Genomic DNA, 14,836 nt, shown 5'->3' with positions numbered 1-14,836 from the left:
CCACAAACACCCCCCCCTGGTGTTCCACACCCAGACAGCAGTGGCAGACACTACCCACACCGGGATTTGATCAGCAGCACGAAAAAAAAGGCCACAAAACTGGTGGCAGAGGCACACTGGGCACATTTCCAGGGACTTCTGAGTCACTTGGCATGCCCAAGGGATGGAGACAATGTCCTCCAGAGCAGCTCTCGTGTGAGATGCTTTCTCAAGACCTGTCAGCAAAATCCTCCCCAAGGACTTCACCCATGTTCTGTGAAGCGTGGTGAAGCAAGCTGTCCTGCTTTACAAACTGTCTTCCTTTCCTCCCCGCACAGGGCACCCGCAGCACCCTCAAAGGCATCAGCACCTCCGAAAACACCAGTCCGGCTGGCAGCTGTGCAAGGACTCCAAGCCTAAGGTCCCACCGATTTCCCCTGGGATGTGGGGAATCGCTGAGTTTGCCCTCTTGGATTCAGGTCCTGCGTGTCCACCAGTCCCACTCTCCTCTCCCCCATGCAGACAGAGCCACGGGAGCTTGGCTCTGCTGTACGCCCCTCATTCACAAACACCAACCTAGTTTGAAATGATGGTTTCAAACTGCTTAAAGTCCTAAATTACAAAATAAATTCAACTGAATTAACAAGTCACCGACCCAGCCAGTCCATCTAGCATCTCTGCAGCAAGTTCATGCGGTCAGAAACAAGTCCCGGTGTAATTCTCGGGGGCTGCAGCCTGGCGGTTGCATCCGGACCAGCCTGCCCATTTTTCATCCCTTCACTTGTAAGGGAAAGTTGCCAAGAACAACGTGAGACATTGCGTGGGCACAGCCAGACCAAAGCTGGGGAGAAGCACAGCCTTGTCTTGCTGCTGCCGGCCCCAACAGCTTGAGAAGATTTACAGCTCATCACATCCTTCATCTGCTTTCAACCCCGCAATCTTATCTTGATTGCTCCACGGGGACCTTGAGGACTTTTCCTCGGCTGGAAGTGCGAGCTCGCACTGTGACCATGCTACCAATGATTTATACATTGCTGCACTTGAGGAGTTAATTTTATATTTGAGTTTGCAGCCATTACGGGGTCTGTGAAATCCTGGATTTTATAGTCCAAGTGCTTTACCTGGCAATAAAACACAAGAAATGACAGCACAAAAGGTCAGATCATTGCTGCTCATTGCAAATGAGCCAGGCACCTGCAAAAGGAGAAGTCAGTGGGCCATCCTGAGCTCTGAAACCCTGTGGGATGGTCCTTTGCACGCCGGCCTCCTCCAGGGCCTCCCCGCTCAGAGCCACGCTAAGAGGAAAAAAAAAAAAAAAAAATCCAAGCTGTGTTAGTGCAATCTGTGTTACAGCCTTTGCAGACATAGCGCTGAGCCAGGGTGTGGGAAGGCTGCTCGGGAATGGGCCTTCCTAATAAGACCTGAGGGAAATCAAACCATTTACCTCTTCTGAGGTTTCAACCTCTTCCTCGTGCCCTGAGGTACAAGCATGACCAAAAGTAGCTCTGCAGCAATAACAAGCAAGGCTGAAAGCAGACAGCACGCTCTGGAAGGAAAAATCAGACGGAGAGGCTGACCCTAGGGTGTCTGTCTGCAAAAAGGATCTGCACTGAACACCAAAACCAAGCCCCCTCCTAGCCACTGTCAGCAGCTGAGCAGGTATTAAATTGCCTTTTATTATTGAGATGAGCTACAGTTGTTTGCATAAGAATAGTACCAGTGGGTTAATAAATGCTCCTGTATCGTCTGCTCCAGCACATGGAAATTACCAGATAATCTTTAGTTTACAGGTCATTTATAGAGGAGTGCACCATTTCAACAAGAAGAGACCCCACTTGTGTGGCATCAACAGTTTCAGCCACTGCAGTAGGGTCCCCGGACGCTTGGGGATGTGGGTACACGCAGAAGTGCCCCAGACCCACACAAAAACCAAACCTCCAGCAGCCCCATCGCAGCGGGCGAGTGCCCACCGACTCAAGCCGAGGTCTGATGCTCGCAGGGGGACAGGGTGCAGAAGTCCCAGTAACCCCAGAAGGCTGAGAGTTTGACAGTCCCCACCTCTATTTTTAGCCTTGCAGCTGGGGAAGATCCCTGTTGCTACGCTACACATGTTGTGGGTCCGGAGTGGTCAGCGCATCCCACCCCCCCGGGACCTGCCAAGCAGCTCGGCAGTCCCGTGGATGTGAGTGACAAGGTTTCAAGTCGGTCACAGCAGCTGCGGCAGTCACGCAGGACTGCTCCCCCCCTTCCTATTCTTCTCCCAAACTTCCCACTCCCCTCCAGCGCTTGCTTGCAGCTGAGACATCCCCCGTGTTCAGTGTCACCCCAAAACTCCCCACAGCCCTGGCACGGCGCAGGCAGGCAGGTGGAAAAGTACCAGGAGCGCAGCAGGCAGCAGTTGCTGCCTGGTGGGCGGACAGCCGGCTTTCCATCGTAAGTCATTCTTCCCAGCTCCCAAAGCAAACCTTAAATGAGCCTCCAGCATGCCCTCCAAGAGCAGGAGAATCCCAGCACACCTCCGTCTGCCGGGGGATTTTCGGGAACGCATCCTCCGGCAAACACCCACTGGCAGGTCTGAGTTGTAAATCAAGTTTCCCAAAGTCCTGCCAGTGATTTATTAGTTGGGGAGCTGACCGAAGGGGGAGCAGCCATTTGTAAAAGCTCGTGTCACCAAATGATACATTCTCTTAATTTCCAGTTAAATACAGAGCATGAACATTTCTGTCCTTGCCAGCATCACTAATGGCTGGGAATAATCAAATGCTCCACACATTGCTACTGCCACAGCAGGAGTAATTTATTTGGACATTATAAACCTTCATAGCTCCTTCAGCCTCCTTCATTTCGGATGTATAGCTGGAGATATTGATTTGTTTACAACATCCATTAAAGGCTTTGTTATGAGGCTTTTGCTCACAGGAAGACACATCACAAAGCATCACCTGGGTTTTACAGCTTCTCCATTTTAGTCTGGCCCAACCGGAGCAGCTGAGGGAAGGGGCCAGACCTCTGTGCTCAGACCCTGAGTTATCTGTGGACAAAAAAAGCCCTACAGGGTTTTTGCACACCACCGCCACCACCCCCCCCCCCCCCCCCCCCCCCCCCCGAACAAGTCACTTAGTCCCTTGTGGCTTTTAGAAGTGCCCTGGGCCTCCAAGGTCCTTGAGCTGTGCGTACGAGTAGATGCCAGTCTCCAGAAGTTTATTCTTTTACCATTTTTGGGGTGCCTGGAGTCAGTGCAGAAACTAGCTGATGGCACAGCGATCCATTGACCGCTCTGTGAGGGGAGCAGGGGGACTGCTGCCAGGCTTGGCTCGGCAGGGAACACAGCATCTTGAGGAATGTAGCTGAAATCAACCCACACCTTTTCCTCCTGCTCCATCCAGTGGTTCAGGCTGGAAGAACACTTTGCAGTCGGGAAGAACTCAGACATCAAACTGCAGCAACATCGCAGTCCCCAGTACCTAAATCCCCCAAGAAGGATTGGGGCAGCTGCTGCTTCACCCTCCTGAGGGGGATGATGGCTAGGAATGCTGGCCTGGTAGGGCTGGAAAAGCTTCTCGTCCAGGTGGTGGCACTGGAGAAGAAGCTGCTCTTCCCATCAGCCATAGGGTCAGGATGATGGTGGAGGCAGGTGCAGGTCCAGGCCATCTAACTTTCTGCTAACACTTCTACAGCGCAGGACATGCTACAAAAATAAAAGACGCAGCTTTATTCCCCCATCATGCAACCTTGCCTCAGGCACATAGCTCAGCCCTCAGACCAGACTGCTCTCCATACTAAACCAAGGAGCCTGTCTCCTCTGCCCACAGCCCAGGCACTGTCCCGCAGGCAGGACTGCTGGAATCAGGTGCACCAGGCCATGGCTTTGCTGGGAAAAGGAAATTTGAGGAGCAACAGCTTTCCCCAGCAAACCTTTCCTGCTATTAAGTGCAAGGAAACCAAAGCACTACAGATAACCTAGCTTCATCTTCTGAGAACTAGGGACACAGGTGAAAAGCTGAGGTGGAGATGTGAGGGAACCTTCCTGTCTTCACGGGGTCCTGCACACAAATGCAGGCTGCCTTGGGTCAGACCAAGAGCAGAAGGGATTGGTTTTAGGAAGCGCTACTGGCTCCTCACTTACCAGCCTCTCTGCCTCCAGCACTGCAGTGAAAGCAGGAGCTGTGACCTGCTCCTGCTCTCATGGAACATCCTTCCCGGGCCAGACTGGGAGGAAGGATGCTGTATTGGGCAGGACGGAGGACTCCAGATCTGAAGCCAGGGGGGATGCCCTGAGCCATCTGCTAGCCCCCACCATATGGGGCTGACATCTGAGCTGCTGGATGCTGCCCAGCCTGAGACTGTAAAGCCTGAAGACCCCCTGCCAACCCCCTGATGTACCCAGAAACCAACAAAATGCTGGGGAGGGCTTCAGGGCACACCGAGGGCTTATAGGACACACCAAAAAACACCTGGAGGGCCATGGGGCAGGCAGAAACAAACACAGGGGGGCTCTGGAGAACACCAAACAGCGCACAGAGCGGTTGAAGGACTGCCAGAAGGCACCTGGAGTGCTCTGGGAGGCCTAGAGAGCAAACTGAAGGGTCAGGCAGACAGCCCCGGGGGCACTTCCACACAGATAGGGGCTCCGGGGGACAACGAGAAGCAAACGGAGGCCTCCCGGGGGGGGGGTGGGGGGGTAACAAGAGGGGGACACGGAGGAGCCAATGATGGTGGGGACCACTAAAAAGCCAGACAGCGGCTGGGGGGGGGGGCGGTCAGTACCTAAGCAGGTCGGTTCTGGCGGCTCTCCTTCCTCCGAGACGGGCTTTACCCGCGGCTAACCGCTGCTCCGCCGCTGCGAGAGGGGCCCGGGCGCCACCACCACCGGCGGATAGCACCCTTCAGAGCACAACCCTGGGCCGGCGAGCCGGGGAAATCGACTGGCCCGCGGGTAGCCGAGCCCTGACAGGAGCCGCGGGCGGCGCGACCTCCCCCGCCGGCGTCCGCCGGCACACTGAAGCACCGCGCCCCGCCCCCGCCGCAGCCGTTGCGCCCGGCGCATGCGCGCTGGCGCGGCGATTCAAACCCGACGGGCGGAGAGCTACGCGCCCGATTGGTGGCCAGCCATCCGAGCCGCGCGTCGATTGGCCAGAAGGCGAGGAGTAGGCGGGGCGGGGGCGGGTGGCGGGCCTGAGGCGGCGAGGCCCGTCCCCGTCCCCGCCGTGAGGATGAGCGCCCCGACACCCCGGCAGGCCCCGGCCGCCTCCCCAGCCCCGCGGTCCCTCGGCAGCACCGGCACCCCCGTGTTGGCCGAATGCCCCGGTAACGACGATGAACGGGAGAGGCGGCAACGCCGGCGGTCGAGGGCCACCGACTTCCAGCTCGGCAGCATCGACTCGCCGCTGGGCCTAGCCTCACCCGCGCCCAGGTACGGGCGGGCTCGGTCTGAGGAGGTTTTTGGGGGGGAGAGGGGGTTGGAGGGGGGGAGGGAGGTACGCGGAGGAGGAGGGTCCCCAAATCACCGTCTTTCCCCCAGGCAGACGGAGGCATGGCTCCCGGCCCTCCCCCAGTGGACCAACGCTCAGATCTCGGATCACTACAGCACTTGCATCAAGCTCTCCACCGAGAACGTGAGTCGGACACCTCGGGGAGGGCTCCTGATCCCGGCCCCTCTCACATCACCTCTGTCTGGCAGCGGTTGCAAGGCCGGGAGGGATTTTAAAACTCCTTGAGCCTTGGCTACGTGGTTATTCTTCTTCCAAGCCCTCTGAGCCACGTCCCTGATCGACGCTGTGGCCAGATCTGGGCTTCTGTTGCTGCCTTCCCTGCAGTAACAAAGTAGGACGTGGCACGGACCGTATCCCCTCGGTCCTGCTGTAAATACCTCCATGAGATGAGGGTTCAGACAGTTTGGACAGGTGTCATTTGCCACGTGATCAGTTCCGAGCTGTGCTTTGTTTCAGAAAATCACCACGAAGAATGCCTTTGGCTTACACCTGATAGACTATATGACCGAGATCCTGAAACAGAAGGGCTCTGAACTGACCGACTTCAAGGTGAGAAGAATCGCTGCCTAGTCACGGTGGTGCTTTGTCTCCAACTGGCATTTAGCCTAAGGTTTAGCCAATAACAAACCTCAAATAACGCTGAAGGTAACTGAGCTTGTTACTTCCACTAAAAATACCTGGTAGAGGCAGCACAGTCACTTTTCGCAGAAGCTTACGGTGTTGAATCCTTTTGTACCATAGAAATTAAAGGCTGAATTCTTTCAGCTATGGTCCTTCAAAAGGAGAGCTTGTTTAAAAGTAAGACTTGTGAAGCTTCTGAGGTAAATAATGGGTGTTACAACCAGTGACAAAACAAGGCTGGAAGAGAAAGGAAGTTAGTGTGGCTAACTCCTGGTCTAATTTTGATCCAGGATGGATCAGAATAAGAATGTGCCAGGGCAAAGACTTATTCACTATAATAGTTGACTGATGCTAGGAGGGAGAACTGAGTTCTTGGGTGAATGAACACATAGCAGGGCTTTTGAATGCATCCTCAAGGAACTCCTGAGCTAGCTGTCTCATGGTTGATGAAACTGAGGAAGGGATGGGAAACTGCACAGGTTTTCAGTGGGTAGTCCTTTGCCTTCCTGGGGGGGGTCTGTGATCAAAAAGGGCACTTGGCACCTCCTGCGCTTCACCTCTTTTGACTTCGTAATTTGAGAAAATAGAATGATACCAAGAGGATGACCCAAAAGAAGGCATGAAGGAGAGGTGGAGGAGAGAGGTCTCTTGGGAGATGCAAATCTGCACCTTTCTGCTTCGCCACATTGCTTAATTTTGGCGATTTTTTAAGTATTTTTCTGTGTGATCCCTTCCAAAAGACCTGACAAAGCAAACTGTAGGCTCTGCCTCGGAAGACACATCTTGACCCCTGCTGTGCACCTAGGTCTCCAGTAGGTTTTGGAATAAATCCTTTTCCATTTGTTCACAATTTTGCTTGTAATACAGAGCATTCAGAAATTCAGGTCTGCAGCTTGCCTTCTGTGTTTGCATCTTCTAGATGAGACTCTTTCCTTTCTAACTAAAAATTGCATCCTTTGTTCCTCCTGTCAGATAGCAGCTGGCACACTTGATGCCAGTGCGAAGATTTACGCCGTGCGTGTGGATGTCGTCCATGCAGATACATACAAAGTTCTTGGAGGCTTAGGCAAGGACTTGGCACCTACAAAACATGCAGACAGCCCAGAAGGAGGTGTGCCATTCTCTCATTTTCTGTTAAGCTCTTCCCGTAAGAGAGATGTCAGTGTACTTACATAGAACCCATGAATTTCGAAGCACTTTGTACATCTAGGAGAGTACCGCTAACTTCATTTTCAAGGGCTGGGAAATCCTGAATTAGTTTGCCTGGGTACTTGAGCAGGGAGGGTTGAGATGAGAACCTGAACCTGTTGCTCAATCCTGTATTCAACGATTTGGCCCATCAGATTTGAATGCAAACCAAAGGTGGCTTAATCTGAAACATTAAAAACGAAGTGCCGTCCTCTTTGCTGTCCTTTGCTTTGAAACGAAAATGTGCTGTTAAGATAAAATAGAGTCAATAAAAAGAAATGCAGCATCCTGTCAATAAAACATTGGTGGTTCATGCTAATAGATACCTAATTGGGTAACTTCATGCCCACTGGGTTTTTGTGCGTTTGTCCTACAAACTGAAGTAAAAGTTGTGCTATCCCTCCATAGGGTATTTTAGCAAGTTTTCTAAGTGTAACTTGTTCTTTTCCTTTTAGAAGACAGTGCAGTTCCTGAGGCTGTCAAGAGAGTTCAGACAAAGAAAAAGCACTCATTCAAAACCATTGAGAAGAACTTGAGTAACATCAATGTGTCGGAGGCTAATCGCAGATGTGAGGTGGGTGGAGGGGGGCTGCTGTAGCAGCTGCGTTCTAGTGGAGGAAAGGAGATGTCGCCTCATCTTTTTCATTTCTATTGTTTTCCTTATTGTGCATTCCTCTCTTGGGCTCTAACATTCACATGCACATCTGTGAATTCTGCTATTATATCAAGAATGTTCCTAGTCACGTATATTCCTCCTGTGTGAGGCAGCTGTGAGAGCTCTCTCCTCGCTGAAAAAGACGCGTGGGTCATTGTCGCTTCGGATCTGTGCTTCAAAGTCTCCTGCAGAGCCCTGCTTCACCCCCTCCATCTACTCCATTCCTTGATTCTCTGCTTCATTCCGTACCTGTAGGTTGATCCCATGTTCCAGAAAACAGCTGCATCTTTTGATGAATGCAGCACAGCTGGCATTTTCCTCACCGGGCTGCATACCCAAAGCTGCCACAGTGAGCTCCTCTTTGACTCGAAGATTGTGCCTCTCTCTTCTTCAGAGACGCTCACGCTGCCAAACTCTGATCCTGTGAAAGTGATGGATTTAAAGCGTGAGTGCTGGTAACTGCTAAGCAAAGGGGCCCATCCAGACTTTTCAATCCTTTTCGTCTCCCAAGCATGCTCATTTTAGTCTCACCCAGCTTGACTTGTGCTTTTCTTCACTGCTTGGCTACCCTGTGGCTCCATTGCTCTGATCCTGATCAAATTGAGACTGGTTGCTGGAAAAACAGGACCTTTGTAGGTTTTAGATCACTACATGTAACTTAATCTCTGGCAGATCTGTCACGCAGCAGGTATACGTGGTCTGAGCCGTGCACCAGTTGAGATTAGTGTGCTCCAGGTTAAGGACTGACCTTCTTAAGAGTGTTTTGAGCCTGTACATACTACCCAACCCCACTGCTCTGATAAGATTCCCAGCGTTATGCCCACCCTTGAGTTAGGGTAGCAAGTGAACTCTCCCTTTCTGCTGAGAAATGAGCCTGACTGCTTTTGCAGTGAGCCCTGCACCACCCTACATGGAAGAAGGGCTGCCTATATATGTGGCTTTAAGAATGATTTAATGCCTGGCACTTGTTTTAGGTGCTGGTTGCTTCATCCTATATGTAATCTCTCCCCCTTGCTCTCCTTGTCTCTAGCCCTGCTAGCACAGTGCATTGAAAAACGCCCCATCTGCTCTTCGCTGGCTGGTTTCCAGTTTACAAAGTGGGATGCTGAATCCCATGATGAGGTATGTTTGTTAGCTCTGTGCCAGGTGGGATACTTGAGCTATATTCTGTGCTCACCTCCAAAGCGATCTCCCAGATACATGGGGCAGTGGGATGTTGCGCTGCAGGGCTGCTGATATCCTGCAAATTTTTTTCCTGAGCACTTTCTTCTCCTACAGTCAGTGTCAGCCCTGTTGGAAAAATTTAAGACGAGCGACCAAGTGTTCAATATCAACACAGAGACAGACAGCGACGTGGAAGACTCTGTTCCCACCCTGCCAGATGACAACTTCAATTCTGACTCCCCCAGGAGTACAGAAGCAGACAAGATAGGGGAATTCAGAGAAAACCTCAACTCCTGTGGGACACTCTGCCAGAGCAAGAAGTAAGTAGTCACTGAAAATCTATAGCTTTGCTTTGATAGCAAGCGACAACTTCTGGCAGCTCTCCGAGGAATTTTTAATTTACTGTGTAGACATTTCACATCTGCCTATAGCTTGCTTTCTGCTCAAGTTTTGGGTATGTCCAGGAGTGCATTACAGTAGTACCTCTACCCTCCAAGAGAACCTTTTCCTATGGTCACCTTTCCCCAGAGTGATTGCTTGTCTGCTCACTCTGCTGCCCAGTTTCCAGCCTGCCCTTTGGCAAATCCAAATCTGTGTTTGCAGCAGCCTCATGGACTCCAGACAGTGCAGCACCCACAGTACCGTTCACTCATTAAAGAGCCGGAGTCCTGCACACATGCCGGCAGAGGGAGCGGGTGATGTCTGTACAGAGATGATCTGGTTATTAAATGTACGCTCGGGCCTGGTGTGTGCCAAAGGAATGATTTCACTGAGCAGCATGTGTGCTCTTTCCAGAATTGATGTGGTTCCTTTTGGAGAAGGAGACATCGGGACCATGTGCCTTCATCTCTCCATGAAACCAGGGGAATACTCCTACTTCAGTCCCCGAACTCTGTCAATGTGGGCTGGCCCAGAGCACTGGCGTTTCAAACCTCGGCACAAAGGTACGTATTTAGAGACAGCGGCTCATACGCTACAGATGCAGCTACTGCCAGGTCCTGCTTACCTTTGGAGATGGGTGCAACCTGAGTTGTAAAGTAGGGACAGTAAAGAATGGTACGAGCCTGCATGGCTCTTTTCTAGCCAGATGGGAAACAGCACTGAGTTCAGGCACCAGGAAGGCTCTCAGTCACATGCGGATCCTTTGGTGTCTAACATATTCTCTATTGTTTGGGTTTGTTAATGATGTTCAAAGTTGAGGGGGTGTCTCTCATTGCAGCAATAAGAGATACTAGCACTAATATAGCTCCTGGTGTTGTTTCCCACCTTCTGCATAAAACCTGAAGATTAAATTACACTTTCTGCTTCTATAAAAAGATAATGATCCCTTTAAAACATGAAGCTTAAAACAACAGCTATTGCTTTCCTGTAACAAAGGGAAAAGTCCTTGTAGGTGACCTTTCTGTGTGGAGCAGATGCTCAAGTTAGGAGTGAGCTTGTTGTCCTTACTCTGTCACAAAGCACTGACAGTTTCCTTCCTTTCTGCAGCAGATGCTGACTCTGAAAAAGAGACCAAGAAAAGAAGTTCAAAGAAAGCGTTTGAAATCAACTTTGATGAGGATATTGACTTTGAGGCATATTTCCGTAAGACCAAGGTACGTGCTGAGGTTCTGCCTCTTTCTGCTCTCTCTTTTGCCATATCAGTGTGTCTTGGAACTGTCATCTATCTGCAAATGGTTCATCTCATGCTCCTGTGAAACTGGCTCTGTAAACCCAACATCACGGGTGTTCCTTGGTGCAGGGTGTTCTGACTCCAGATCACGTTACAAATAGAGAGTTTTACCAACCTTGGGGTAGAGAATCAGGGTGGATTCTTCCTGGCTTATACCGGGTCAGTCAAAGAGACCCTGCAGCTCCAGCTGTGTGTCACAGGGTGCTGCACAGAAGCCACTGGTTGCACTGACTGGACCAGTGTGGAACTCCTCTTCAGAGGCATCTCAGAACTTGCCCCCTTTCAGACGAAGACCTGTGTTCAAAACACTTGTGCATTAATCTTCCGAATAGTGCATAGCTTATGGGTAATGGTATTTATTACCTTTCTCAGGCAGCTGTAACTCTAGCCAAATCCATTCTGGAAAGCCAGAATGTGAAGAGTACCACACTTCCCACAGACTTCAACTATGACCCTAACAACATTCTCCAGCTGTTCCTCAAACCAGCTGTTAAGGTAAGAGTCTTCTCTAAAAGCCTGTTGGCAATGATTCCATGAACAAAACCGCTCTTCACCAAATGCTTGAAGTGCTTCGGGATGCTCCTTAGGGCTGGAGACGGGCCAGCATGTCTCTCGCTGAAGTGCCCCACTTGTGGATGCCGAAGCGGCTGTGCTTAGCTGTTGTGCTTTACAAGGGGCTTGCTAGAGGGCTGGCATGCAAGGAGGAGGAAGAGCTAGCAGGCTGGGAAAAGGAGGCGATGAAGGAACAAGACGCAGGCATTGCTTGGGGAAGTATTTAGAGTTTTTTCTTTCCTGAACCCTGGTCTTGTCTCTGTAGCTCTGCAGGACGTCTGAGCTGGACAGCTCATTGGATCACGAAGATGAGATCGGCGAGTACAATTACAACAACCCCAATGACACCTCCAATTTCTGCCCTGCATTGCAGGTAACCGGAACAAGATTTCTTTCTGTTGCCTATACTTGATATGTGATGGGAGTAATTTAGGAAGAATCTGTGTCTGGAATTAATTACTAATGAAAAAGAATACGAGCTGCAGATTATGACAAAGCTGTACAAGCCTCTGTGCACACCCCTGTCCCCTCACTCTTAACGACATCAACTAAACTCTCTGCCTTTGGTGTTTGCCAGTCAGTTTGCTGCAGAAACTCCGTTCCAGCCTTTTCCATAGACCTGTGCCCTAAAGCAGGAGTAAATGCCATTGCTTACCTCTTCCGTCATCTCTACACAGTGAAGTTTGCTCCCAGCTGTTTCGAGCTCCCACTGAAGTAGATTTCTTCTAAAGCTTCAGCTTTCTGCCAGGCCAGCACTGCCTCCTGACTGTGTTTGTGACAAGTCTGGTCCCACACTGGCAGGAGAGCCCTCATCTCTGTTACCTTTCTGTGTAGAACAGTCTTTTGATACTCTGCGCTCTAGATCTCCCTTGAGTTTAGCCTTAGCCCAGCCTAAGCGCTATGGGGAGAGGCTGAATAAGAACATGTTCCATGGGGAAGGTGGGCGGGTATCGCCACCCTCTTGAGAGGCGGGTGCTCTTGTTATCTCGGTGCAGGACAACTCTGGCTCCTCAAAGGTGTCTCTGGGTAGCCTCACTGCCATATCTCTTCTTGATCAGGCTGCAGACAGCGATGATGATAATGACCCCATTCAATTAATGGGCCAGACAGGGGACTTCAACCTTACTGGCCACCCTGAGGGTCAAGACGCTGAGCTCCACATGGTTGTCGGCAATGTCGATGTCACAACGTATGGAGAGCTGAACCTCATTGCTGAGCCCCAGAAGGTAAGGACTCGTGTTGTCGCCAAGCTGTGAACTGCTCACTTGGGCAGGTCCGGAGCAAAGCCTCTCAACACCTCAGGTGGTTAGAAGTCCTGAGATGGCAGTTTCCCTGGTGCAGGATTCTCCTGGGTTTGCTACTGGACACTTTATTCCCATATGAACCCTTGTGTAAGAGGAGGGAATTAAAAATCAAAGGTTTAGTAGTGAGATAGCATTTACCATTGTTCCCAAGAACCATGTTTTGATTGTTCCTGTGGCCCTGAGTGAGGATAGTGCTGCTGCTTCTGCTCAGCTGCTCTCAACTAACCCTGGAGTTCTTTTCCTTAGGTCAATAAGATAGCAATTCAGTATGCAAAGACAGCCAAGAAAATGGACATGAAGCGGTTAAAGAAAAACATGTGGGACATCTTGACTAATGGAGAGAAGAAAGAAACAGTGGCTGAGGTGAGTGCAGGGGGAGCCAGATACCTCAATAGGCCCGGGACTGTGCTTAACCCCTTCAGAGACAGTCTTGGTCAGATTTAGCAGCAATTCCTTTCTAGTAGACTTGCTCCCATGGGCTGGTTGATAAGGACAGACTGAGTGTAACTTGCAGTGGTTTTTTCTGTGAACACAAGGCTGAATACGGGGGAGCAAAGTCCATCTCAGCGGTGTCTGTCTTTTTGCTAAATAGATGGAAGATGCAGAGAAAGAGGAGGACACATCCATGGTAGCAGGAGAGAAGGTCTTCAGCAGCATCACAAAGGAACTGCTTCACAGGTAGAGAGGCCCTAAAAAAGGTTGGACTGCAGCTGGGGGACAGACTTCAGCTGAGCTTGGGCAAATGCTGACCCCTCTGTGTCTATTACAACCTGCTAACTGAACCCTGATGAGGAAAAAAATCTCTTCTTTTGCTCTCTGGGAGCTATGGGTTGCATTCAGCTTGGTGGCAAATTCTGTGCTAGTGGGAGGGGAAAGGTAGAGAAAAACAGATCCCTGGGGAAGAGCTAATCTTTGGTGACCTGGTCCTTGCAGACACACTCCATCTGTTGAGTTTCAGTAGGCTCTGGCCATCCTAACTTCCTCCTTTCTCTTTTGTAGGCTGCCTTCTGCGATGGCTAACAATCTGTCTGTCCCCTTAGCCTTTGCCTGCCTCTTGCATTTGGCAAATGAGAAGGTAAGCGTAGCGTGCACACAGGAGACGTGGTAGGAGCAGCGGGCGAAACGCGCAGTGAAAAGTGCCAGGAGCAGGGCCATTTTCTTGCTACATCAGGACTTCTCAACTTAAGTCCCCGTTTCATGCTTATAGTGAACATAAATCAGGCTAATGTGCTGGGAATGACAGCCCGTTGTTAAGTACTTGTAGCATTTCCAGCCTAACTGCTGCCTGTCCTTCCTTGTCCTTGGGTCTGGCAGCAGAGGGGTGAGCACCTGTTGCTCAGTGTTGTTCTAAGCATTGTGAGAGTTCCAGACTCCAAAGCAACAGCCGATGGGAAGCCTTGGTCTCGCGTGCGCTACTGGTGACAGAAGGGGCTGAGGTTGTTCCGAACCGTCATCGTGTGTGTTTTTTTTATGCCAGGCCTTCAGACTCCGAGGGGAAGAGTCTGGCTTTGTCAAACAGCTTTTCTTTTATATTCCCAGAATCTGAAGCTGGAGGGCACGGAGGACTTGTCTGATGTCCTAGTGAAGCAAGGCAACTGATCTCTGTGCGGAGCAGACCACCGGGGATGACCCACAGGACAGAGCTCAGCTTCCCAGCTGGCCAGTGCTCGCTCTGGACTCTCTCATCAGTGGCAGATTTTTCTCATCCCAGCACCGTTGCTGAGAAATCCCACTGGTCTCTGCACTTCACAAAGACTTCTAAATCAAGGATGTCCTGCCTAAACATAGGACCTGTACAGATGGACAGTTGCAGCTCAGCCTGCCTGGCTCCTGCCCTCTTCGATCCATCAGCTCTTTCCTGTGTCTGGGTAGCAGAGTTCCTCCATCTCACTGTGAACTGCCAGTGCCTGCTAGCAAAAGCCCCTCTGTGTGTCACTCACTGTCTGTCTGTAATTCCCAGTACGTGGACTGACTGTTACTCGTGTCTCCAGTTCCTCCTGTAGTCCTGTTCATCCCCTGAAATTATTGACGTTTTATACTGAGCTTAAAGTAATAAATTGCTACAGGCTTTTTTTGATGGGCCTTTGAGATGAGGAAGGAGGAGTCTCCAAAACAGGAGAGAGGTTAAAATAACAACACATGAGGGTCAGGGAGCAGCAAGAGCAGGGTGGCTCCCTAAAAAAAAGGCAAACCAGGAGTTACGGGGGAT

The 14,836-nt window shown here is 50.9% G+C and overlaps 2 protein-coding genes across 5 annotated transcripts in view; one reads left to right on the top strand and one right to left on the bottom strand.

Moving 5' to 3' along the window:
* Positions 1–4,984, bottom strand: part of LOC115350464 (tetraspanin-15-like) — a 97,472-nt gene extending 92,488 nt beyond the window's left edge. Inside the window, exon 1 of the mRNA XM_030036134.2 lies at positions 4,747–4,984. The gene's annotated coding sequence lies outside the window, so the exon portion shown is untranslated. The remainder of the gene's footprint in view (positions 1–4,746) is intronic.
* Positions 4,985–5,157: 173 nt separating this feature from the next.
* NCAPH (non-SMC condensin I complex subunit H) lies at positions 5,158–14,717 on the top strand. 4 transcript variants are annotated; one of them, XM_030036008.1, is made up of 17 exons: positions 5,158–5,392; positions 5,501–5,594; positions 5,928–6,020; positions 7,065–7,203; positions 7,736–7,854; positions 8,191–8,380; positions 8,966–9,057; positions 9,214–9,419; positions 9,895–10,043; positions 10,591–10,694; positions 11,144–11,266; positions 11,589–11,696; positions 12,382–12,549; positions 12,874–12,990; positions 13,220–13,305; positions 13,627–13,702; positions 14,167–14,717. In XM_030036008.1, exons 1-17 carry the CDS (start codon positions 5,193–5,195, stop codon positions 14,224–14,226), a joined length of 2,124 nt encoding a protein of 707 aa, XP_029891868.1. In that variant the 5' UTR covers positions 5,158–5,192; the 3' UTR covers positions 14,227–14,717. The 4 variants fall into 4 exon arrangements, with proteins under 4 accessions (XP_029891868.1, XP_029891867.1, XP_029891866.1 ...); XM_030036007.2 differs by having other exon boundaries at positions 5,159–5,392; positions 7,739–7,854; positions 10,588–10,694; XM_030036006.1 differs by having other exon boundaries at positions 5,159–5,392; positions 10,588–10,694.
* Positions 14,718–14,836: the final 119 nt, after the last annotated feature.

Source organism: Aquila chrysaetos, chromosome 13 (genome assembly GCF_900496995.4).
Source record: "Aquila chrysaetos chrysaetos chromosome 13, bAquChr1.4, whole genome shotgun sequence".
Classification (NCBI taxonomy): domain Eukaryota; kingdom Metazoa; phylum Chordata; class Aves; order Accipitriformes; family Accipitridae; genus Aquila; species Aquila chrysaetos.
This window is presented reverse-complemented; position numbering and strand designations above follow the sequence as displayed.